The sequence below is a fragment of the Prionailurus bengalensis genome, chromosome D4 (assembly GCF_016509475.1).
Source record: "Prionailurus bengalensis isolate Pbe53 chromosome D4, Fcat_Pben_1.1_paternal_pri, whole genome shotgun sequence".
Lineage (NCBI taxonomy): Eukaryota > Metazoa > Chordata > Mammalia > Carnivora > Felidae > Prionailurus > Prionailurus bengalensis.
The window spans coordinates 90,541,401-90,567,014 of NC_057359.1; the positions used below are offsets into that span (position 1 = coordinate 90,541,401).

At 54.0% G+C, this 25,614-nt stretch overlaps 1 protein-coding gene and 1 non-coding gene across 4 annotated transcripts in view; one reads left to right on the plus strand and one right to left on the minus strand.

Annotated features, from left to right (window-relative positions):
- The first annotated feature begins 1,568 nt into the window (after positions 1–1,568).
- LOC122475545 lies at positions 1,569–1,675 on the plus strand. The gene has a single exon (XR_006295229.1). It is a non-coding gene; the product is annotated as a U6 spliceosomal RNA (small nuclear RNA).
- Positions 1,676–7,003: 5,328 nt separating this feature from the next.
- The window catches only part of AK8 (adenylate kinase 8), a 128,092-nt gene continuing 109,481 nt past the window's right edge, over positions 7,004–25,614 (minus strand). For all 3 annotated transcript variants that reach the window (XM_043567003.1, XM_043567002.1, XM_043567004.1), the window contains 2 exons: positions 8,455–8,535; positions 7,004–7,321 (listed from right to left, as the gene is read on the minus strand). In XM_043567003.1, coding sequence (XP_043422938.1) covers positions 7,084–7,321; positions 8,455–8,535 — 319 coding nt within the window. In that variant the 3' untranslated portion in view covers positions 7,004–7,083. The remainder of the gene's footprint in view (positions 7,322–8,454; positions 8,536–25,614) is intronic.

The following is a 25,614-nucleotide window of genomic DNA, read 5'->3' on the forward strand; positions in this document are numbered from 1 at the left end:
GGCACGTCTCTGATGACTGATAAGGGGAAGCGTTTTTCACGTTTCATTAACCGTTCGTGTTTTCTTGTGTGAAACACCTGCTCCTGTCTGTTTCCTCTTTTCTACTTGGCCGCTTGGGTTTTGGTAATCCGTGGGAGTCCTTCACCTATTCTGGGCCCCGACCCCTGCCTGGTGTATTCAACGCATCGCAAATCTTTCTTCCCAGGGTCTCTCAGACCTGTGGGGATGCCGCGCTGGCCCTTCTCCCAGCAGAGACCTTTGTCCCGAAGCTCTGGGCGTCTGCCGGGCTCACCCGTCTCTGGACTGGTACTTTCTTGTCGTTTTCCGCCTCTGTGTATTTCCACTTTTTCTCGCCACCTCGGTTATAATTTTAGAAGGTTTTTTTTTTTTCCCTCTATTTCATTCAGAGTATCACCACTAGGGCTTTGTGTCCAGAGGGGTCATCAGGATATCTCATCTGCCACGTTGCCAGATATGGAAGTCTCCGGTTACTTTTGGATTTTTGTGTTCCAACCGCGAGGATCTTCCACAAAATGCGGCGAACCTCAAGGTTCAGGCCCACAGACCCTGGATCGACCAGGGGTGTTTGCTAGCAAAACAGATCTCCAGGCCGATACAAATTTGCTGATTCTGGATCTGTAGGGAAGAAGCCCAGGACTCTTCATTTTAGCCAGCATTTCCCATGATCCACCCCTGCTGAACGGCTGTCCTGGACGGATCGCCTCACCCAGCGGGCTGCTGAGGGACAAGTTACATTCTTCAGTGGCTAGAATGTCCCCACCCGTAAAAGAATGAAGGTGGCTCCAGCCTCACACCTGACAACAAAATTAACTCCCAACAGACCACTGACCTAAATGTTAAGAGCCCAAACTACAGAACTCCCAGGAGAAAATAGGAGAGTGAGTCTTTGTGACTTTGGATCCGGTGAAGTCTTAGATGCAACGCCAAAAGTACAAGGGGCAAGAGAGAAAAATAAATGGGACTTCATCAAAACAAACAGCTTCTGGGGCACCTGGGTGGCCCCATCGGTTGGGAGTCAGACTGGCTCAGGTCATGATCTCACAGTTCGTGAGTTCGAGCCCCACGTCGGGCTCTGTGCTGACAAGCTCAGAGCCTGGAGCCTGCTTCCGATTCTGTGTCTCCCTCTCTCTCTTTCTGCCCTTCCCCTGCTTGTGTTCTCTCTCTCTCTCTCAAAAATAAACTTAAAAAAAAAAAGAACAACTTATGTGCCACACCAATGTCCATCAAGAAAGGGAAAAGGTGAGGTGCCTGGGTGGCTCGGTCAGTTGAGCGTCCGACTTCGGCTCAGGTCATGATCTCGCAGTCCGTGGGTTTGAGCCCCGCATCGGGCTCTGCAGTGACAGCTCGGAGCCTGGAGCATGCTTCCGATTCTGTGTCTCCTCCTCTCTCTGCCCCTCCCCCACTTGTGCTCTATCTCTCCCTGTCTCTCAAAAATAAATGTAAAAAAATTAAAAAAGAAGAAAGGAAAAGGCAACTCAAGAACAGGAGAAAATCGTTGCAAGTTGTACACCTGATCAAGGACTTCTATCTAAAATATATAAGGTTGGGTGCTCGCTTCGGCAGCACATATACTAAAATTGGAACGATACAGAGAAGATTAGCATGGCCCCCGCGCAAGGATGACACGCAAATTCGTGAAGTGTTCCATATTTAAAAAAAAAAAAAAAAAGAGGTTAGAGTGGGAGAGAGCCAAAGCATAAGAGACTGTTAAAAACTGAGAACAAACTGAGGGTTGATGGGGGTGGGAGGGAGGAGAGGGTGGGTGATGGGTATTGAGGAGGGCACCTTTTGGGATGAGCACTGGGTGTTGTATGGAAACCAATTTGACAATAAATTTCATATATTAAAAAAAATAAAATAAAATAAAATATATAAGGTTGGGGCGCCTGGGTGGCTCAGGTGGTTAAGTGTCCGACCTCAGCTCAGGTCATGATCTCGCGGTCGTGGGTTCGAGCAAAAATGAATAAACGTTAAAAAAAAAAAAAAACTTAGGATATATGACGAACTCCTAACTCAGTAATAAAAAGACGACTCAGTTTTTAAACGGGCAAAGGACCTGAACAGACGTTTCTCAAAATAAGGTCTAGAGATGGCCAGTAAGCACACGAGAAGACGCTCAACTTGAGTAGCTGACCCCTGCTACGCCATGGCTGCACCTTGAAAATATGCTGAGCAAAGGAAGCCAGACACAAAAGGCTACGCGCTGTGGGATTCCATTTGTAGATGTCCAAAACAGACACATGCAGAGAGAGACACAAAGGACCCTAGTGGTTGCCAGGGACTGGGCGTGGGGGAAGAGGGTGACCGCTCATGGGCACAGGGTTTCTTTGGGACTGACAAAACGTTCTAAAACAAGGGGAATGGTTGCATGACTGTGTGAATATATTAAAGACCAGTTATCCGCTTTGAGTGGATGAATTCTAAGGTCTGTGAATTCTATCTCAATAAAGTTGCTCTTTTAGTGGCTGGAAGGTTCATTTTCACGCCTCTGCCCCCCACTGCCTGTGATGACAGAATTTCTGCCGTCTAGTGGCCTTGTAGACAGCATAAAGTTGTCGCTGCAGATGAGGTCCTCATGCCCGCCTATCTGCAGGTGCGGCCTCCCCATGAACGCGAAGCAGCAGGTGCAGTGGCCCCGGTACCTCCTGCCTGGGCCCGTGAACGGGTCTGTACGTGGGGTCCCGCCTCTGTACCTGGAGACCAGTGGAGTGTCCTGGGCTGGTGCGTCACTGGCTGGTGACATGGAAGTTACCTGCCGTGTCCTCGTTCTGGCCTCCGGGCCCAGTATCGGCTGGAAAAGATTTGCACAGGAAATAGGAGCTTGATAGGAAAAACCGACTGTACCGCCTAGGGCCTCACCGAAACTCAGTTTGCGGTTAAATGGAAGTGACCCGGCAGCAGTGAAACCTGAGCTGGACCCTCTTGCCCTCGGGGGAAGGAATGACCGACGAAACCAGCAGGTCAGAGCTTTACTGGCGAGAAAAACCAGGAGCTGTTTTGCTAAAGCAAGGCACCGGACGCGACAACATGGAAGGGCCCTGCGCGAAGACAAATGGCCAGTTGCAGAAGGACAGATGACCGCATGATCGTCTTTACAGGAGCTCCCTGAACCGGTCAAACCTCTCGAAACAGAATGGCAGGGGCGGGGCTGGGGAAGGGGCAGTGGGGCATTACTGTTCACCGGTGTGAAGTTTCAGCTACGCAGTAAGAAAGTTCTGGAGAGCTGCCACACAGCATCGTGCCTACAGCTACCTACACTGTATTGTGCACTGAAAATTTTCCTAAGAGGGTAGATCTCATCACGCTTAGTGTTCTTACCACATTTTTGTTTTAAAGGGAGCTTACAGGGCAGTAAATACAATACAATCTCGTTGGTGCTCATACCCACCTATCTACCCATCTGCCCACCTCCCCCCCCCCCGCCGCCGCCTGTCCGTCCGTCCGTCCGTCCATCCATCCATCCACCCCAAACTTCTGCCTCTACTCATCTCTAGTGAATGGCACTCAAGGGTTTTACTGTGGCAAGGATAGGAGTTCCGCGTCCTATGCGACACCGTTTGGGTATCTTACAGGTAACGCTGCAATGATACAAATACAGTTATTTTTTCTATTTTTAAAAATGGAAGCATGTTCCACGACCAGCTAACACGTCACTTTTCCTGTGCCTCTGAATCCTCACCTGCGCCTCACAGCCCAGACTCCGGGTCACCTTCACCTCCCCCAAGGATATTGCCGTGAGTCCTGGCCTCGGAGCCTCTCCTGCCTCCCCCGCCTCCTGGGCGCACAGCTAGTCTGCTCCTAACCACACCACTGGGCCACAGAACCTGGTCTGACCCCTGACGCAAAAGAAGGGGAGCATGCTGGGGAGACGTGGGACCCGAGGGCAGAGATGGGAGTCAGGAACCATCGGAAATCAGATGGTCTCTCTTTTTCTCTCGTCTCTCTCTCTCTCTCTCTCTCCTTCATCTTTGCAAAATAGAAGCTTCACGAGGGCAGACATGCCGTCCTCCTCCCTCCTCTGCTCCATCCCCGGTGCCAGGCACACAGGAGGCGCGCCGTGCCCGCTGAGTGCCCGAGGTGGCCGGTGCCTGCCTCTCTCTCTGCGGCTGTGCTGTGCACGGGCCGGGCAGACCCCAGGTATCCTCTGCTTCCTACAAGGAGCAAGAGGAGAGAGTAGGCGTCCACCCTCGGTTCTCTCCCCAGATTCCTGGGACAGAGAAGCTGGCTGGCCCGGCTCAGGGCGACCAGCAGGTGTAACCCCAGTCCCGCAGCAGAAACACCTGTGGAGGCGGCAGGGTACCTCCGGCAGGCACCCCGAAGGGCCCTTGGCACCACCTGGATTTCCGCTGCCCGGGGAGTCGTGGGGGGAAGGGGACAGGCACAGAGACAGCCCCGTAAGCCAGGGGGCCCGCGCTAGTAGAGGGGACAGTTTGTGGTGACAACTTCCGATAAACGCGCTTGGAAAGGAACCGAGGCGCTCCTTTAGTGACAGGGCGGAAAGCGAGCTGTTCCCTCCAAGTTACCCTTCGTCAGACCTCAGTGGTTAGCTTCAAGGGCAGCGGGGGGATCTAGAAATTAGCGGGACGTTTGCCCTCCAAGCCTGGGACTGGGCCTCTCTGGGCCCCGCGGCCCGAGAACCAGCATGGCCTGGGCTGGAACTGGATGCTAATAAGCTCCAGCCAGCGGGGGCAGAGGGCTGCAATCCAAGGAGAAGACGGTCCGCAGCCCGGCGAGGGGCAGGGAAGCCTTGCTGTGCAAAGCGACAGGGGAGGGGCTGCGGTGGCCGGGAGGCGATGAATGCCATTTGCTCCAGTCGTTTCCGGGGGAAGCGATCTACGCGATCTACAGGAGCCGGAGCGTGTTGGGCCAACCCTGGCGGTGCTCCCCAGGCCGCCGGACACCCGAGGGGCGCGCCCGTGACCCGCGTGCGCGTGCATCTCAACGAAGCATCTCCACGTAGCCCGCGCCATCCCCGGGTCTACGGCCACCCGCAGCCCAGCCGCTCGGCGACACTGGTCCACATGGAGCTCCTCCCCGAGCCACCCCTACAGACAGCCGAGAAAGCAGGTGCCCACGACCTCTCCAGGGCCTCCCCCACCCCTACCCCTGCCGAGCGCACTTGGAGGGCTGAGCCCTCCTTGCCACATGCAGCCTTGGGCAAGTCTTTTAAGTCGTCTGAGCCCCAGTATCCTCGCCTACGGATAAAAATAGTTCTGACTTCTGGGGGAGCTGTGAATTAGGTGAGACAGAGTGACAGCACGCACTGTGTGTCCTGCCCTATTTTTGGCCTTAATATGCATTAGCTGGTCCCGCGATTCTCGCTCAGCATTGCCTAGGAGGCAGTGACTATTTTGCTGTCATTTCACAAGGACTCAGAGAGGTGAAAGAACTTGCCCGGGATCACACAGCAGCACGGGGACCCAGGCTGCTCGGTACACGGCCCATACCCGTGGCGGACATCACCTGCCTCCCAGAGCAGGCTCAGAGCGCACAGAACTGCTCTGATGGGGCAGATGGCGGGTGGAGGAAGCGGAGAGGAAACGGCGTGGCCGGGCCCAGAGAGGAGGTCATCCGCAAAATGCGCATTACTACATAAACTAAAGAAGCGAATGTTTTATGAAGTCTTTGGCTAAGGGTTTATGTCCAAATGGTGTTTTGTGGGGAGTTCAGGTAAAGTGAGACCACATTCTCTGGGATCCGGCAGGCAGAGGGGTAGACTAGGCGTAAGGGTTAGCGTTCGCAACCCGGCCCCGTGGTCTGGAACTGGGACAACGAGCAGGGGCCCGCTGCCTGGGGGGGGGGGGGGACCTCTCAGTGTAGACACCCTCTTTCCTGTGGGGACTGGAAAGAGAAGGGAAGGCCCCGACTGGAGTTTCAGGAGGCGGCACCCGGTGCCTGAACAGGGCAAGGACAGAGGGTCGAGGGCTGAGCCGCCCAGCCGAAGGGAAGGTGTGGAGGCGAGAAGACAGGCCACCTCTGGGACAGGGCCCAGGCCCGGGAGGCCCGACAGGGGCAGGTCTGGGGCACGCCCTGCCCGCAGAAGCAGGGGAGCAGGCAGGGGCCGGGGGGGGGGGTGGTGCTCAGCCCCGTGCGTACCAGCTACTGGCCGTCCTGGTTACTGGCTACCACGGCCAAGTACCAGGATCGGATCGTTGCCGGAGGGACTCGGGCCACCCCAGGCTAGAAGGGGCCTCACCGGTGAGGCCCGGAGCACCCGAGCGAGCATCCCCAGAGCCCGGCTGGCCCGGCCCGCTGAGGCCCCACAGGCAGAGAGCTCCAGAACACCAGGTTCGGGTGTGGCCGTGGGTCCAGGGGACCTTAAGCAAGTCCCTTCCCCTCTGTGGCTTCAGCGTGCTTTTCTGTTGATGGGCACATCGCCTACGTGACGAGGAAAGGGAATAATGGGAGGAGGGGGAGCCCACGGAAGAGGAGCGCGCGGTGCCGTCCGCCTGCTGTCTACACCCGTGCGCTGTAAGCCGTGCCGGCCCCAGAGGCGCTGCCTGAAAGCAGGCCTTCTAAGCGGCTCTAGCGCATCCTCAGGAACTGCAAAGTCCAGCACAGCAGCCACGAAGCCACCCGTGGCTGCGTCTGTTTAAGTTAGCGAAGGGCAGGTGAAATTTAAAAACCATCTCCTTGCGGGGCGCCGGGGGGCGGGCGGGGCGCCGTCGGCTAAGTCACACACTTAGCCGACCGAGCCACCCAGGGGCCCCCGAGGTGGTGGCTCTTTAAAACCCCATTTACTGAGAGCTTGTCGTGTGCCAGGGACTTGGCTGAGGGCTTTCCGGGCACCCCACCCGCAGGGACGCTCACCACCCCGGCTTTGGCTGTAAGTGAGGCTCCGAGGGTTCGGTGCCTCGTCCAAGGGCGCACAGCCCGGAGCCCTGCTGTGCTCCCCTGCCTCCCTGCGCTTTGTCCGCCCTGTGTTCCCAGGCCCCGAAACACGGCGGCCTTCCAGCGTCCTCACCTCCAGGACACCCGAGACTGCACCCAGCACACTTTATTGGCTTGGCTGAGGTTTCGGGAGGTTGGGGTGGGGGCTGACTTTGTTTCCCTGGGAAGCCATCAGGGGACTTTCCTGGGCAGGGGGTTAATGATCCCACTCTCTATGTATTCAAAGACCGTGTACGGGTCCTGGTCCCCGTTGATGGCGATGGCCTGCCTGTAGAACTCCTCCAGGTCCGAGGAATGCCTGTAGAACAGATCCATTTTGAGCTTGACCTGCTCTTTAGTATCCTTCGGGTGCTGCAGGAGGCGGGCCTGGATTTCTACGGTCGGGGGCGGCTTGTACATGAGGTGGTACCTACGACAGAGGAGGGAAGCAGGTGACCTGTGGCCCCGCCCAGAGGGCAGGGGGAGAACGGGCCTTCTGTCCCACCGTTGACCCAATCGGTCCCCATCACCGCCACCAAACATTTACGGCACACCAGCTGTGTGCACACCCGTGGTGGGGCCCTGGTGCTCCCCCTGGAGCACCCGAAGAGTGGTCCCTGCCCCGGGGGTGAGGGTGCAGGTCAGTGACCGGCGGACAGTGTAGACTATATTACCCCCCAAATTCCTTTCTTTCCTTCCTTCTCTTCCTTCCCTTCTTTCCTCCTTTTCCTTCTTCCCTCCAAACAGTATTTTCCAAGCGTCTGCTGCCCCTCTGGCATCACGTCTGCTCCTGGCACAGAGGGACAAGCGGGACGATCGTTGGCTCCGTGCGCATAGCGCTCGTGGCCGAGTGGGGGAGAGGGGCACTGTGACAACAAATGTGAGTGCAGGGGACAGCAAGGGCCACAGACAGTCACTGCTGGGCGGGACCCAGGGGCAGGGCAACACGAAGGCCACTGTGCTTGACTTGGGTCGGCGAGACCGTCCCTCGGCATCAAGGATGAGACATCAGCCTATGGTGTAGAAAATTCCTGCTATTTCTTTCCTGCCCCTCCCCACCCCACTCCGGAGTCCCGACCCAGAAGCGTGGCCGGGGGACTAAGAAATGTGGCCTGCGTACCAGGGAGGATGGATGCTTCTAGCTCTTAGTGATCGTGGGGACTTTCAACTGCGTCTCAACGCGAACACAGTCATTGCACTTGGCCGGACCGCAGAATAAGGCTCACAATTCACCTCCGGTGACCGTGGGTCGGCCCCCAGGTGAACTGGTTCGCAGTCACATCTGCAGTGCGTCTTGGCGAGAAGAGGCCTTCGGAAGCGTCCCGGGGACACCTGCCCAATCCAGCCACTTCCCATGCCGGGGTCAGAACTGTTACTTGGGACCGGGAGGGTATTTCGCGTCGGACACGCATATCCTGGCACAGGGTCCACAGGCACTGCCCAGAGGAACTGGCTGGATGAACCCTCTTTCTAGAGTCTTCTGTCAGCGGCAGCCCCAGACCCATCCTGCAGCGGCCTCGGCTGAGCCCTCAGACGGCCAACCACCGGGAGCCTGGCACAAACCTTTCTCCCGTGACGGGATCCATTCTTCTCAGGGTCAGCCGCTCGATGATAGAATCTAATGGCACGTTCAGGAAAAACACCCTGCGGGGAGAGAACGACAGCACGCTCAGCTGGGGAGGACCCCGGCTGGCCTCACGGCACCTGAGAGCGGGGCGGCACCTTCCCCGCGTGCGAGTGGAGCCCCAGGAGCCGCCTCTCAGGGGCTCCGGGGACCAAGGTCTCCAGCGTCACCAGGGAGAGATACGGGCGAGGCCTCCCTGCCATGGAAGCTGGTTACAGTCCGCCTCCACCATGGACTTCTTTGTGTGACGCTCGGGCCACTCACACAGCCTCTCAGCCTCCGTTTGCTCAGCTGCAAAATGGGGCTAATGATCGTTCCCTGGTGCTGACGATCTGGTGACACAAAGCGTGTGCCCAGCTCAGCGCAGGGCTTGCGCACTATCGGGGCTCACACGTGGCAGGTGGTGCCATAGCGTAATCTCTACGATCGCGGGATAGCCTTCTCGAGAGTTCGGGCTCCCTGGCCGCCCGTGCCCTCCCTCTTTCACAAAGGAGCCCCGGACCCAAGGGAGCAGGGCCTTCGAAAGTCAACAGAGTCAACAGCTCTGATCTGAAAGATCAGAGCCCAGCAGGAAAGACAGGGCGCCCACTTCTGATAACCCAGGTCTCCCCGAAATCCCTAGTGCCGATGGCCCAATCCCCCCCTTTTGGCAATGGGACTCGTTCTTTACATAAAACCCGAGGACAGAGGTCCTCAACCCCAGGTGATTTTGACCCAAGAAGACATTTGGCAACACAGGGGACATTTGTGGTTGTCACAACGGGGGAGGAAATGCTACTAGCAGCTAATGGGTGGGGCCCAGGGACGCGGCTCAACATCCTGGGACAAGGGGGACAGCCCCCACCACGAGGACTCATCCAGCCCCAATGGCCATGGCGCCAGGGTCGGCAGATGGGACAGGGCGAAGGGCTGGTGCTCTGGGGGGGAGGGAGGGGGTGGTTGGCAAAGGGCCAAATGTTCACAGCACCTGCCCTCAGGTCTAATCCGGGCCCGTCCTCTGGTGTGAAACCATCCCAGTTTGTTTTTAAAAAATGAACTTCTGGGGCGCCTGGCGGGCTCAGTCGGTTAGCCGCCCAGCTTCGGCTCAGGTCATGATCTCACGGTTTGTGGGTTCGAGCCCCGCGTGGGGTTCCGTGCTGAGAGCTCGGAGCCCGGAGCCTGCTTCGGATTCTGTGTCTCCCTCTCTCTCTGCCCCTTCCCCCACTTGCGCTCTGTCTCTCTCTCTCAAAAGTAAATAAACGCTGAGAAAAAATGAACTTCTGGAACATTCCATTGCTCGCTCCCTGCTGACTCACTCATCCTCTAATTCATACATGCATTTATTGGCTGTCCGCTGCGTGCCAAGCATCACAGTAAGCTCCCAAGTTGACCTGCCCGCTGTGTGGACTGCGACACGGGATTCAGTGGGGTCACCATCAGGTTTGTGAGTTTGTGAGTTCGAGCCCCACGTCGGGCTCTGCACTGACAGCTCAGAGCCTGGAACCTGCTTCGGCTTGTGTCTCCTTCTCTCTCTGCCCCTTCGCCCCTCATGGTCTGTCTCTCTCTCTCTCTCCCCCTCTCTCTGCCCCTTCCCTCCTCATGCTCTCTCTTTCTCTCTCAAAAATAAATAAACATTAAAAAAAATTATTTTTACTGGTTATGAGTCACTTTGATCTGCGCCCACGCCTCCCGTTTTACTGAGATGAAGGACGTGGCCGTGGCCGACTGAGGACAGGGGCACAGCTGGGCTGTTCCTCCTGCTGTGCACGGTGGATACGCTCGCTGCTTCCTTGAGCTTACAGATGCCTGCTGATTGTCCCAACTCTCCCCGGGGAGCCACCCTGATCCTTTCTCATCCTTGTGACTTGTCTGAAGTTAACTCATCCCGGGGCTGCAGGGCTGCGCACGCACCAGGAAGGCCCGGGCGTGGCCAATCGGGGCGCGGGCTCCTTGTGCCCAGAGCAATTGGGCACAATCAGCAAGCAAGCCGATCCAAGCCAGGCCAATGAGGGGCTGCACCATGGCTTGCCAGAAAGGAGCTTCCTTTTTGCTGGGGCTGCTGAGATGATGATAGGGGACCCGGGGTTGCCTGGGGCCTGGCCCACAGAAAGCCTACTTGAGAGAGAGAGGCGGGGGACAGGTGGCCAGAGACACCGTTTGGGGCCCTGAATCAAGCTGTGCCTGAAGCCGACACACCCCTCAATATTTCCCTGACACGAATACATAAATCTCTTCTTTTGCTTAAGCTGGTTTGAGCTGGGATTCCTACAACTGTTCTCCAAAGGACACCTAATACTCCCAGTCTCCCCGACGCCCCTGGCTTCTGCCAAACGTGTAAACTTAAAAAAAAAAAAAAAAAAAGTGAGTCCCTGAGCAAAAGGCTCTCTCCTTCAAGACAGTTTCTCCGACTGCCTTTCTTCTCTCTCCCTCATTCTGCCCAGGCCGTTTGCTTACGTTTGCTCCTGCCCAGTTGGCCAAGAAGGCCCTCCCGGGCGCCTGATGAGAGCGGCTGCCCGCCCTCCGCAGGGCGAGCGCGGTGGTTTCCCCTGCAGCCCGGGGGGGCCGGGAGCCTCGCAAACCCACCTCTTCCCCGCGCGGGATCTTGATAATGATTTCCATCCACAACGTGCTGCAAAATAACAGCCGCCAAATAAAACATGCGAGATCGGGGGGCGTCTGCACACGGGAGCACAGGTGTTTCAACGAGCTTTTATCCCTTACGCTCCAAACACGCAGGGCCCCCCTCCCACCCCCGAGACTTGCGAGGCCCCACAGCAACACCGAAACACGGCTGTCACCGTGGCTGGCGGCTGACGGTGCCGCTCTGGATGCCGACGCCAGTAGAAAGGGAGCCAGTTTGGAAATCCCTGATAATTGATGTTGCTTCATAAACAAACAAGCCCCAATTGAAAGATTTTTAACCCAGCGTATCAAGACTGCTTGTCGTCATTCAAGGGAATGACTTCTGAAAGGCTGGCGAGATCAGAGGCACAAGGACACCAAATTGGTACTTGAAACACGTCGCTGGGAGAAGCCTCGCTGGAGAACGAGCCGTGCTTCCATGCTGGAAGCTTCTGATTAGCCAGGCTCCTGGAGCCACGGCGCCAGAGCGGGGTGGCGGGCTGGAGCGGGGAGCCCAAGCCAGCGTGCGCCCCGCCCAGCCTGCGTTGCGCATTCTGTGGCTCGTTTATAATCACACGGCCCGGGGACGGGGATCGGAGACGGCAGAGGTGGCCAAGAATACTCAAAGCGGGGCGCAGGGCAGAAGCGCTCCTGCTGTAGTATGGGGGTGCCAGCACTCACTCACTGGGGGGGGGGAGGGGTGGGGGCACTACCTACTTTGGGGATTGGGGGGCTGTGCAGAGCTTCGGGCTGGTGGAGGCCTCGGGAGGGAGGGGGAAGGTCGCACAGCAAGGTTGAAGAAGCAGTTTCCAATCCCGCGGTTCCGGGATTTGTCTGATGTTGACAATCACTGTGGGGAACGTGTCTGAAACACAGACTCCGGGCAGCCCCCTCAAGAACTGCCGAAGCAAAACCTCCAGGAGAGGGGCTGGGACGGGTGTGTTTGTAGATCAGCAGCTCAGGCGACTCACACGCTCAGGCAGGTATGGGAACCACGGTCTAATCCCAGGTCTCGCCCTTGGCCGCACCCTGGAACCATCGAAGGGGCTTTGGGAATAGTGAGGCCTGCGTCCCACCCCTAGAGGTTTACCTACAAGTGGCCCAAGGTGAGGCCTGGGAATGGAGATTTTTAAAAGCTCCCCAGGTGACTGTAGTATGTAGTCAAGGTTGGGAACCACTGCTCTGATCCAATCTGCTCGGTACACAATGTGGGGAAACTGAGTCTTAGAGAGGTAAGGGCTCGTACTCTGTCACCCAGGGCATTGGTGCCAGATGCCCAATGGCAGCTGGGATCTCTTGACTCTCATGGTACCTGCCTGGGGCTCTGTTTGGGGAGCAAAGAAAGCTTTCTTCCTCAAAGATCTTGAAGCTTACCACGTGCTCCAAAGCTAAATTTACTGGAAGCTGAAGGGGTGGAACTTTCTCTGGACCCATGTGTAGATTTGGTAAATGGAGAGAGGTGACATTCCATACTGACTTTAAGTAAATATGGCATCCAGTACTGCCCAGAGGCGGGGCCCTGCCCTCGTTAGCCTCTTGATTTCAAGCAATGAGACTCCACTAGGGGCAAAGCTCTACACAAAGCACCATGGTATAATTCCAATGAGATACCACCTCATACTCATTTGGATAGCTATTATAAAAAAAACCCCAGCAAATGACGGGTGTTGGCGAGGATATGGAGACAGTGGAACCCTAGCGCATTGCTCGTGGGAAGGTAAAATGGTGCATCTGCTGGGTGTGGTTCCCTGAAAAAGTAAACATAGTACCATACGGTTCAGCTGTTCCACTGAGTGTATGTCCAAAATGAGGGAAAGCAGACCCTGGAACAGGTATTTGCAGACCCAAGTTTGTAGCTGCATTACTCACAGTAGCCAAAAGATGGAAAGAACCCAGATGTCCATTGATGGATGAGTAGATAAACAGAATGTGGTCCATACACACAATAGAATATGATTCAGCCTTAAAAGGGAATGAAGTCCTGACACCTGCTATAACATGGATGAACCTTGAAGACGTTGCACTAAGTGAAATGAGTCAGACGCAGAAGAATGAATGTCATGTGAGCCCACTTCCGGGAGGTATCTAGAGTCATCCAATTCATAGAGACAACGAGTAGACGGCTCCCAACGAGGGTGGGAGCCAGGGTGTGGGAAGAGGGGTGGGGAGTCCGTGTTCAACAGGGACAAAGGTTCAGCTGAGGAAGAGGAAACAAGCTCAGGAGATGGACAGTGGTAAGGTCGCACAGCACTGTGAATGTACCGACTGCTACCGAAGTGTATCCTTAAAAATGGCTCGGGGCGCCTGGGTGGCGCAGTCGGTTAAGCGTCCGACTTCAGCCAGGTCACGATCTCGCGGTCCGTGAGTTCGAGCCCCGCGTCGGGCTCTGGGCTGATGGCTCAGAGCCTGGAGCCTGTTTCTGATTCTGTGTCTCCCTCTCTCTCTGCCCCTCCCCCGTTCATGCTCTGTCTCTCTCTGTCCAAAAATAAATAAAAAACGTTGAAAAAAAAATTTAAAAAAAAATGGCTAAAATAGTAAATTTCCTCTTACGTTATCCTACCTTAATAAAACATAAAGGTCTGTGGGGTAGTTTATAGACATGATGGTGAAGGCAGGGTGAGGGGCAGTTCTCTGGCCTTGAATAAGCTTACAGTTTAATGAGGTTCTGAATACATACAGGTGAACAAAGAAATGGACAGGCCAGAGAATATGAACCGCAGAATAGTCCTAATTCTGAACTAGGTATGATGCCGATGCTATAAAAACATTCAGAAAATAGAGGAAGAGAGGGGCGCCTGGGTGGCTCAGTCAGTTAAGTGTCCGACTTCAGCCCAGGTCATGATCTCACAGTTTGCGACTTTGAGCCCCATGTCCGGCTCTGTGCTGACAGCTCGGAGCCTGGAGCTTGCTTTGCATTCTGTGTCTCCCTGTCTCTCTGGCCCTCCCCAGCTCATGCTCATGCTCTATCTCTGTCAAAAATAAATAAACTTAAAAAAAAAAAAGAAAATAGAGGAAGAGGGAATAGCATTTATTTTGTTAGGCAGCCTCTCCCTGATACAAAAAACCAGACAAAGACATTACAAGAAAACTGTAGACCAACAGCCCTCATGAATATAGAAGCAAAAATGCTCACTAAAATGTTAACAAACTGAATCCAGCAATACATGAAAAAAGTAATAATTATAGCTAAGTGGGGTTTTGCTTGGGAAAGAAAAGTCTCATTCAACATTCAAAAAACAATCAATGTAGTTCACCCTACTATATTAGATTAAAGGAGAAAAACCGTATAGTCATCTCAAAAGATGCGGGAAAAGCATTTAACAAGACTTTACATCAAGTCATGATAAATACTCTAAGCAAACTAGAAATAGAAGGTAACTTCCCCAAATCCCATAAATGGTATTTACAAAAAAAAACTATAGCTAACATCATATTTAATAGTGGAAGACTGAATATTTTACCCTAAGACTGGGAATAAGGCAAGGTTGTCCATTCTCAGCATTCCTATTCAACATCATACCAGAAGTCCTGGATAATGCCATATGACAAGAAAAGGGAATAATGTGCATACAAATTAAAAGGGAAGTAAAATTGTCTCTATTTGTAGATGATGTAATCATATGCACAGAAGTACCAAAGGTCTTTGAAAAGGTTACAATAATAAGTAAATTTAGTGAATTCACAGGATACAAAATCAATGTACAAAAAATAGACTTTCAAGATACTAGCAATAAACAATTGGAAATTAAATCTTAAAGTACCGTTTACAATAGTATAAAAATGAAATACTCAAGATATAAAGCTAACAGATTCAGATCTGTGTGCTGAAAACTACAAAACGCTGATGAAAGAAATCAGATGGAACTAAATGGGAGAGTTATACCATGTTCATGGACTCAGACACTCAATAATGTTAAAATGTCAATCCTCCCCTCATTATTTGATGCAATTCCATCCAAAATTCCAACAAAGGTTTCTGAAGGTTCGACACAATTCTCAAGTTTATATGGGGAGTGTTTCTGGAAGAGAACTGGAATCACTAAAGCAATGTTGAATGAGAACAAATTGATCTCAAGGCTTACTACAAAGCTACAGTAGTCAGGACAGCATGAGTGTTAGTGAAAGGTCAGACACACAGATCAAAGAAACAGTATGGAGACCAGTAATAATAGACTCACACAGATATGGCTAATTACTTTTCAGCAAAGGCGCCAACACAATTCAATGGATAAAGGTGGTTTTTTACCCAGTGGTGCTGGAACTATTAGACGTCCAAATGCAAATAATGTTAGTACTAATCTTGACCCAGACCTCATACCATACACAAAATTCAAATCATAACAAACCATAAACCTAAATATAAAACCTAATGCTATTAAGCTTCTAGGAGACGATCTTTGTGATCTTGTGCTGAAGATTTCTCGATCGAACACAAAAAACCGTGATCCGTAAATGAAAAAAAAAACAAAAAACTGATGTTAGATTTCACTAAAAATTTCTGCACTTCAGAAGACATTAAGAAAAGGACAGCTGTATGCCATGGACCGGGAGAACATATCTGACAAATGTACACTCGATAAGGGTTTGTACTCAGAATACGTAAAAATGTGAATTCCACGCACAACAAATGACATATGGAAAGACGCACAGATAGATCCCGAACTACCTTGTATTTCCAAATTTGATGCTTCAATTGGGATGATCTGACCTAGGAAAACAGTTTCCTGAGAAAGGCTCAAACTGTGTCTTCCTTCCACAACTTGTTTGGAGCCGGAGGGCTGTGCCGAGCCCGCCGGAAGGCAGTGACGCTACCCCGGCTTTAGGTGTCGACCCGGCCTTTGCCATTTGAAGCCTCTTTTGGGGGCTGACACACACCCAGAGCTCACTGTTCCGTGTCTGCTGTCGTGACTCTCGGGTCAGTATAATCAAGGGGCCACCTCTAAAGGGGAACTTCGCAATGGCCACCACTGATGCGGGGAACCAGGGAGAAAAAGCAAAACGACACCATGGATTAGCACTTGGATGATCTGCTCATCTTTTTTTATGTTTATGTATTTATTTTGAGAGAAAGAGGGGGCGTCTGTGCCCGAGCGCGCATGTGTGAGCCGGGGGAGGGGCAGAGAGAGAAGGAGAGAGAGAATCCCACGCAGGCTCCGCGCTAACGGTGTGGGGCTCCACCCCACGAACCGTGAGATCACGACCTGAGCTGAAACCGAGAGTTGGGTGCTTACCCAGGTGCCCCTGATCTGCTCACGTTCAACTGGGATGTGCGCACGTGACATCCCAGAGAGGTCGTGCCAACACTGAAGCTGTTGCTCAACAGTCCTCATACAATGGCAACGCACGGGACGCTTGTATGGCACAAAGCAGGAGTGACCATTTTTTCTAAACTTGTCGGGACCAGAACCCCATCTAGTCCGAGGGCAGAGAGAGAGGCAGCCAATGTGTCTAGAGACAACTGCACGGGGGGCTGCATGGAAGGTGCGAGTGAATTATGCACAGACTATCAAAATATTTAAAAAAAAATGAAAACTAGGTCACCTGTAGAAGGATCCACACCCCTGAACACACCGGGTCTTAGCCGTCCGAGGACAGGTGCGCGGCTGCCCTGTCTGCATTCTTTGTGCAGGACGTGTGGTAAGGGCCAGATAAACACGCGGTGAACGGGTGGGTGTTGACCGTGAAGCCGTGGGAGGCCTGACGGGGAAGCGCCCCATCACGGGGACCGCCCCCCTGGCCCTGGGCCACAGGACCCTCCACGGCTGTCGCGAGAGACGCTGTGCCCAGGAGAGCCGGGTGCTGGAGACAGTTTGGACACAGGGCCTCCCCGGAGCCTGGAAACGGCCCTGGCCAGGCTTGGAAAATTTTTACAAGGTGTGTTTTTTCCCTCTGACATGTGTCCAATTTGAAAACTAAAGGCCAAACATCTCCTCCTCATTTAAAAAACCCCAAGCATCCTCCCTCCTGCCCTCAGGCAGCTGCTGCGGGGCTCGCTCGCCACTACCCGCTCCTTAAAAAAAAAGAGGCTCCCGCTGGCCATTTCTTGTTGAAAAGTGTGCATAATTGATAACGGTAAATCCACCCTGGCTGTGTCTGAAATCTCTCCAGGGGCAAGAGGAACATTCTCTCTGACTGTCATTACCTGGTAAATTAGCGAGCTCCCTGGCAGTTTACCAGGCACCACACAAAATGCAGCGGTCTGGGTTTAAGGCGAATGACCCGGGGATCAAATTCCTGCATAATCGGTCTCCATTTTAAAGCCGTCTTAAAATTTCTGCCTCCCTCACCGCTGGGAAGAAAGAGAGTAATTCCTTTGCACACAGCCACCCGGACGCTCCCTAGACAATCATGAAATGCAAATCACTGGAAGCCAGAAAGTTCTGCAAACTTTTCCCAAAGAGAAAGGCGACGGAGCTTAAGGCAGAAAGGACAGCAGGCAGGTGGAACGCTGGCCGGAGCGACGTGACAAGACCGGCCAGTCTGTGCCCGGCCCCGGGCGCCCTCCGGACGGGCGGCTCTCAGCCCGGAGACCCGGGGACGCGCCAGCACTCTACGGTTCCCGGCCGGGGTCTTTGTGGCGGGAGGCGGGCCCTCTGTCCCACCTTGTCCCCCACTTTGTGCGCTCACCCACGCTCACCCAGCCAGTCAGCCATCAGTTCCGGGTGGCGGGGCCACACGGGTCCACACTCCTGACTCCCTTCTCCCCTGGCCCCCCTTTGGCTCCGGGTCTGTGTTTGCGGGGGGCCTTGCTGATCCCCTCTGTGCGCTCATGACACGAAGTTCCTGCATGTTCCTGGAAACCCGCCGTCTTCCTCGGGCACCGGCCGACCCCACTACGCCTTCCAGCTTGTACCCAGAGCTCTTGCGGCCCCACCAACAACCTGCTGGCTCGGGGCCGCCCTGACGGAAGGAACGTGGGTCCACACTGATCCGCACTGAAGTCTGCCAGTGTGGACAGCAGTCCAGATCCACTGGTTAAGCGGCTCTTCCGAAAGAACGTGTGAGCTGGTGAATGTCTTGTCAGTGCCCCAAGGTGTGGCTGGCACATAGGTACTCTGTCACATCTCCCGCCCCCCGCCCGCAGCGTCGCTCTTTTTTTTTTTTAAATTTACTTTGAGAGAGAGAGAGAGAGAGAGAGACGGAGCTGGAGAAGGGCAGAGAGAGGGAGAGAGAGAATCCCAAGCAGGCTCCACACTGCCAGCGTGGAGAGCCCAACGTGGACTCGAATTCATGAACCTCCAAGATCATGACCTGAGCCGAAATCTAGAGTCACGGGCTCAACCGACTGAGCCACCCAGGCGCCCCCAGGTCCGCCTTTGAGGAAAGAATTTGTGGGGCACCCGGGTGGCTCGGTCTGTTAAGCGTCCGACTTCGGCTCAGGTCACGGTCTTACGGTTTGTGGGTTCGAGCCCCGCGTCGGGCTCTGCGCGTACAGCCCGGAGCCCGGAGCCTGCTTCGGATTCTGTGTCTCCCTCTCTCTCTGCCCCTCCCCCGCTCACACTGCATCTCTCTCTGTCTCTCAAAAGTAAATAATAAATGAAAAAAAAATTTTGTTTAAAGAAAGAATTTGGGCCTCAGCGGTAAGGGGTGTGGTCAGCGGACAGCCTCTAGCTGTAACTGTCTTCAGGGACTTGAACCCTGTGTCGATGTTTCTGGCGTATTTGCTGAGATATAATTCACCCCTTAAAAGTATACAGTGTAATGATTTTTAGTGTAGTCAGACTTGGGCAACCATCAACACGATCTAAGTTTAGGACATTTTCATCACCTGCAGGGAAACCCTCTGCCCGTGGGCGGTCCCTCCTACTGTCCCCCCTCCCCCCTGCCGTCGGCTGCCACGGCTGTACTTTCTGTCTACGGATTTGCCAATGCTGGACATTCCGTTTAAATACAATCATTCAGTATGCAGCCTTGCAGGTCTCCAGTTAGGAGAATCGATGGGGGGTGGGGGGGGGAGGAGGGACCCCACAAGGTTATTTTAAGGATTAAACATGACAATCCATCTAAAGCGCTACTGCATAAAAACAACATAGAACGTCCACGCGGGCCTGCGTGCCGGCACCTTCTACGCAACCCAGTGTTCTCGATATTCACCCGCACCGAAGCCTGCAACAGAGCTCCGCTCCCTCTCACGGCCAAATGGTGTTCCGTTGTACGGACAGACCTCATTCCGTTTATCCCTTCACCGGCCGACGGGCATTTTTAACCCAAGCTTTTGAATGAGGTCACATGGGGGCGGCCCTTGGCCTGTGACTGGGCTCCCAGCGGTCCTGGCTAGCGCAGCCTCCCTCGGTGGCTGAGCCTCGCTCTGGAGCTCCCTGCGGGGCTGGAGGAGTCCAGGTCGGACCTGCCTCCTGGCCTCCTGGCTCCCCTGCCCCATCCCGCGTCAGCCCCCTTCCCCTGCTTCAGCTGTTGGCTTTTCATCGAGCTTGTGACGCTCCCTTCTCCATCTCAGCGTCTGCTTCCTGAGGGGCCTGACCGGTGACGTGTGCCCTGGGAGGTAGCAGGAGCCTTAAATAGTCAGTCCCTTTTGAGTGAACCGCAGCTTTCCGTCCCCGCACGTCCCCCCCCCCCCCCCCCGACGGTCAGCTTCCGAGAGAGGAGAGTGGCCAAGATATGGGCTCTGAGAACAGAAAGATCTGGGCTCAAGTTCTGGCGTCACTTTCCAGCTCGCTGCGGGACCAGCCATTTTGCCCCCCCCCCCCCACGCCTGTTTATGAGGATCACAAAGAAACAGGACCTCACCAAGTTATTTCTGGGATTAAGTACAAGTGCTGAGCGCGTGATAACAGCAGGATTCCCACGCCGGCCTCCCTGCCAGGCGCTCTTCTAAGACCCGAAGGTCTTAGCTCAGGTCACCTCCTCGTCACAGCCTTACAAGGGGGAGTATCACCTCCGTGACCGTAGCTGAGAAACCGAGGGGCAGAGAAGTCCAGCAACCTGCCAAAATTCGCCAGCTGGGAGGTGGCTGTGATGGTTAATTTTATGTGTCTCACCTTGAATGGGCTACAGGGTACCAGATATTAGGTCAAACACTTTTCCGGGTGTAGCTGTGAGAATATTTGGGAGATTAACACTTATGCTGGAGAAAAAGGAAGCAGACTGCCTTCCCTGCTGTGGGTGGGCCACATCCCGTCGGTTAAAGAAGGCCTGAATAGAACAAAAAGACTGACCGTCCCCTGAATTCCTCCTCTCTGATGGCTTCAAGTGTGGGGTGGGGGGGGGAGGCAGTGGCAGATAACGGCTTGTTCCTGTGTTCAGATCTAATGAGGTAGGAGGTGGGATCGACATTAGGTGCCCTTATCCTCAAGGGTCGCCAGGCCCCACTTCAGATGCCTTCAGGCCAAGGCCTTCCTGCCTTCTGGCTCTTCCCGGGTCTCAAGCCATCCAGCTTCTGCTACCTCGCCCTGCAGATCTTGGGAGTCGCCAGTCTCTACATTGCATGAGCCAATTCCCTATAATAAATCTTTTTCTCTGTATGCAATGCACATCCTATTGGCTCTGTTTCTCTGGAGAACCCTAAGACAGTGGCAGAGCCCGGATTCAAACCCGGGAAGCCCACTCTAGTGTCCGTGCAGTTGACCATCTCAATCCATTGTGAGTCTGCAGGAGGGAGGGAAGGAAGGAAGGAAGGAAGGAAGGAAGGAAGGAAGGAAGGAGAAAGGAAGGAAGAAAGGGAAGGAGGGAGGGAGGGAAGGAGGGAGGAAGGGAGGAAGGAAGGAAGGAAGGAAGGAAGGAAGGAAGGAGAAAGGAAGGAAGGAAGGAAGGAAGGAAGGAAGGAAGGAAGGAAGGAAAGAAGGAGGAAGGAAGAAGGAAGGAAGGAAGGAAGGAAGGAAGGAAGGAAGGAAGGAGAAAGGGAGGGAGGGAAGAAAGGAGGGAAGGGAGGGAGGGAGGAAGGGGAAAGGTGAGGTCTCTGCCTCCCACTGCTCGGCACAATGCACGCTTCAGCTGCAGCTGTCTGGGCCTGGGCTGCGCAGAGCCCCAGGTTCAGAGCCAGCTGGAGTCAATGTCCTTTTTCTACACTTCAAACAGATCAGCTGGAAGGGATTCGGGGCAAGCAACGGGGCAGATGCCAAGGAGGCCTCTTCGTGTGCCTTCACTTGCGGTCCAACCTGCCATGGGCGACCCCCCTACCACCCCCCATCCCGCCGCCCCGCGCCGCTCCGGGAGCAGGACTTTGCTCTCAGGACCAGAGCGCAGGGTGTGGAAGATCTGGTGCCCTGGGCCACCTGGGAAACCAGTGCCTCTCCTCGTCACCGGTCCCAGGGGACAGGGAGCACGGGGAAGGGTAGGTGAATTCCTTTCAAAGTTTCCTTTCTCAAAGCCAGGCTCTGTCGGGGACAAACGCCGTGTCCCTGAGCAAGAGGGACATAACCACATCCGGACCCCCTCAGCCTCGCCCCTTCTCTGCCCACGGTCAGAATCTCCCCTCTGGACTTTTCTCCTCTATTTTTTAAGGTGCTGCAGAGAAGTTTCTGTTGTAACGCCTCCCACGGCCGGGGTTTCCTTCACAGATCTCTCCCTCTCAACGTGGTTCACTTCCTGGCTTCAGTTTTAATGCTTTGGCTCTCACCGTCATCACGGTCACTGCCAACACTTACATACTTCTCCTATGTGCCAGGCACCTGTACTAAGCGTGTGACACATGCGTGTTGTCCCATTCAACCGCTTCAAGAGGCACGTGACCCCAGTCCTGTGATCCTGCCCATTTCAAGGATCAAGACCTCGGGCCCCCCAAGAGGTCAGGTGATGCCTGCAGGCTGGGCTCCCGGTCTGGCCGCTCTAGAACCCTCCTTCCTGCCCTGCTGCCTTCCTATCCGTGAAGTAACTTGGCTTCGTGCCCTGCGGTTTCAGAGCATCCCGAGACTTCTGCTGAGAATCAGGGCACAGAGAGGGAACCCTGAAGCAATCTAGGAGAGCCAGCGCAGTGGGGTCGGGGCGACGCTGCCCGCGCACCCCAGCCTCAAGGCTGGCCGGACCCCACCTCGGACCCCCGTGGGCCAAAGTCACCGCCACCGCCTCATCTGTGCTCAGGGACCCCCTCTGCGGTGCCTCGCTGGGACGCCGCACGCAGCTGCCTCTCCGGGTTCAAGATAAATCACGTGGATTCCAGAAGCTCCTTCATCCCCAATCACAGCTGCCTTGCCTAAGGAATCCGCCGCCGTGTTTGTTAAAGCCACACTTTAATTACTCCAAAATTATGTTAAATCCTTGCATAAATATTGCAGCGGCATCTTCGAAGAATTTCATTACAGTAAAGTTGGGTTGCTGCCAGAGCTCTCGGTTAAAAAGTAAGGGAACAGACACAGGCAGAAAAGATAGATATTGTTTTCAAGATAAAAAAGGCAAGGGGGTTGGCCTTTGTCAGATCACCTGGGTGTCAAAGAGGAACAGACTCCTGGGAGCAGAAATCTCCCATTTTACAGACTCAAGGGGAAAACCGATCCCCTCCCGCCCCCCCAATCTATTAGGAGTTTACTTCTCAAAAAACCTAAATCCGATTAAATATTAACAAGCAGTGGTATTAATTAATGGGGAAAAGTCCATCAAGAGAACCCCAATATGTTTACAGTGTCCTCGGGAAACTGGGAAAATTCACAATCAAGTGTGTAAATGTTCTAAAAAAGGGTCCTGAATATTTTATGAATATTTGTCATAAAACAGAAATAATAACCACTGTGCAGAGCTATTAGAATTAATATTTATGCTGCCCGCCATGAAATATTCATGGGGACAGAGAAAGGGGGGCCCGTAAGACAAGAATTAATTTACATTGGGCTCGGTTTACCCGCTGGCTTGATGTTTAAAGACGGTTGACAAGCCTCCGTATGAATCCGCCAGTCACTTCCCGCAGCCGGTGGAGTGGAGGGGGTGGGCGACGGGTCCGGGCTGCTGACAGCTCACAGATTGAGTTTCTGACAGCCCTTAAAAAACCTAAACGGCCCCCCACCTTTTTTTCCTTATTCCATTGCCCAAGGCGCTCTGTTCTGCCACCATGCATCCGATCTCCCCTTCCATCTGCTGAAATTAACGAATTAATGAGCGCGATACGCTTTACAGTGGGGCCCTATGAATGTTTACAGGCGATTAAATTATAATGCGGGACGGCTGTATAATTCATGAACCAATTAAAGGAAGTGTTAGTTGATTTGATGGGATGAGGTCGTACAAAATGCATTTAACTAATGGGGAGCCACGGGCTGCCGAGGGCCGGCTCCCTCTCTCGGATTACGCGGCTAATTGCTGCACTTTATGGGGCTGTCACTGATAGCCATGCATATTTCATTGTTCTCAAATACTTCAATTGTGTGCGTCCGTGTTGCGGCTGTAATACGGAGAAGCTGGGCCAAACTTGGCTGTAGTTACAGCGGCCGGGCTGTGGCCTCGGCCGGGAACCTGAGCCCCAGCGTCGGATGTCCCCGCCATTAGGTGATTAAAAGGGCTCGGGATGCGGCCAGCTTTTGTTTTACTAAACAATTCTGGACGCTGGCTCCATGACAGTGGCCACACTGGGGCCCTGACCCCCTTTCTGTGGGGCTGCGTGAGGAGAAGTCTGAAGCACTCGCGAGCCAGGTTGCAGGGCCCCCGGGGTCACCCGGCTGAACGCCCTGGGGGATTCTGGGCCTCCTGGGTGATGGGTGGGGGGCGGCCTGCACCCTGGACATGGGCGTGAGCCACGGGTTTCCTCTGGCCGACTTTGTCCCCCTGCACAGGGTGGCCATTCGGGGCTTCGTTAAATGCAGTTAGTGGCAAACCGGGCCCCCAACTCAAGGCTCTGTCGTCAGAGGTCGGTGCGTGCTCAGGAGGAAATGACAGAGAAGAGGAAATAAAGGAGGAGGAAGGTCATCCTGGTGCTCAGAGCCGCCTTCCTACAGGCCGGAGGACAGAGGGTTTCCCAGCTAGAGCAGCAGGGGGTCTCGTGCAGGGAGCTGCCGCCTTCACTGTGGCAAGCCCAGATTCTGTGCGAGGCCGGGGCGTACATCCGGCCCCTCGAGATGGTCAGAGCCCTGCCGGTCGGTGGATCTCAGTAGCCAGCCACCCAGCCAGTCCTCTGATGTGGCTGTACTCTCTCTCTGCCTTCACTCGAGGTGAACACACACACACACACACACACACACACACACACACACACACACACAGTGGCTCACACCGGCAATCTTTCTGCTCCTGCTTCAGCACCCGGAGCTGTGAGGAGGGAGTGGCCAGTGACTAGAGGCCACACTCCCCATCGACAGTCACACCCTTGCTCCACGCTGGAGGCCCACGTGGCCGGGGCAGGCCCCGGGCTCCCCGTCTCCAAGACGGGGATGGGGAAAGCAGTATGTGGCGGAGACAGGAAGCACGAACTCATGTGCTCAGTGTGGCGTGGAACAATTGCCCACGACGTTCTAGCCAATACTGTTACCATGTGACAACAGAGGTTCCAACGTGCCAGGGACGGAGGCTGACCTCCCCCCTTTCCTCCTTCACAGGTGCACACGGCGGTCGGGGTCAGCCTCCGCCCTGCGACTGCATGGGGGATGCCGTGCTGTCACACGAAGCAAGCAGTCAAATCCACAAGCCTCCTGTTTGGGGGGGAAAAGGCTGCAGGGACCCCGGGACCCCCGGGGGGGAAGAGCGTCATCACTTTGAGGGTGGAAGAAGGGCCAGTTATCGATCAGCAGAAAGTAAGCTAACTAAAATACCTAAAATATCTCCCTGGGACCTAATCTTAAATGCTACCTTGAATTGGGTGGCCAAGCTGGATTTAATGCACTCTGGTTTAAAATAAAACCAAAGAGGGGCGCCTGGGTGGCTCAGTCCGTTAAGCGTCCGACTCTTGGGCTCAGGTCATGATCTCATGGTTCATGAGTTCAAGCCCCGCGTCAGGCTCTGTGCTGCTGGTGTGGAGCCTGCTTGGGATTCTCTCTCTGCCTTTCCTCTGCTGGCACGCTCTCTGTCTCTCTCTCTCAAAATAAATAAATAAACTAAAAAAATATTAAAAGATAAATAAAACCAAAGTATCATTTATCAAGTGCCTACCGTGTGCAACCAACAGTCCTAAAGATTTGGCAGACGTGACCTTATATTACCTTGCAAGATAAAAATTAGTATTCTCAATGCACAAATGGGAGAAACTGAGGCCCAGAGAAGCCGAGCATCTGGGTTCAGGAATTTCTTCCGACTAAATACCAGTACAAGTACAAAGACACACAGGCAAGATTTCCCACTGCTAAATTACTTAAAATAGAAAAACACCAGATACACACAAATGTCCACAAACAGAGGAAGCCTTAACAAATACTCACATTCTGCAGCTTTTAAAAGAAATAAGGTAGATATAGGGTTTTAGCATGGGAGGGGAGTCTAAGGCGCAAACTTAGGTCAAAAACAGGTTCTACAACAACCTGCGTCGTATAAGCCTACTTACATTCTTTTTTAAATTTTTTTTCAACGTTTATTTATTTTTGAGACAGAGCATCAACGGGGCAGGGGCAGAGAGAGAGGGAGACACAGAA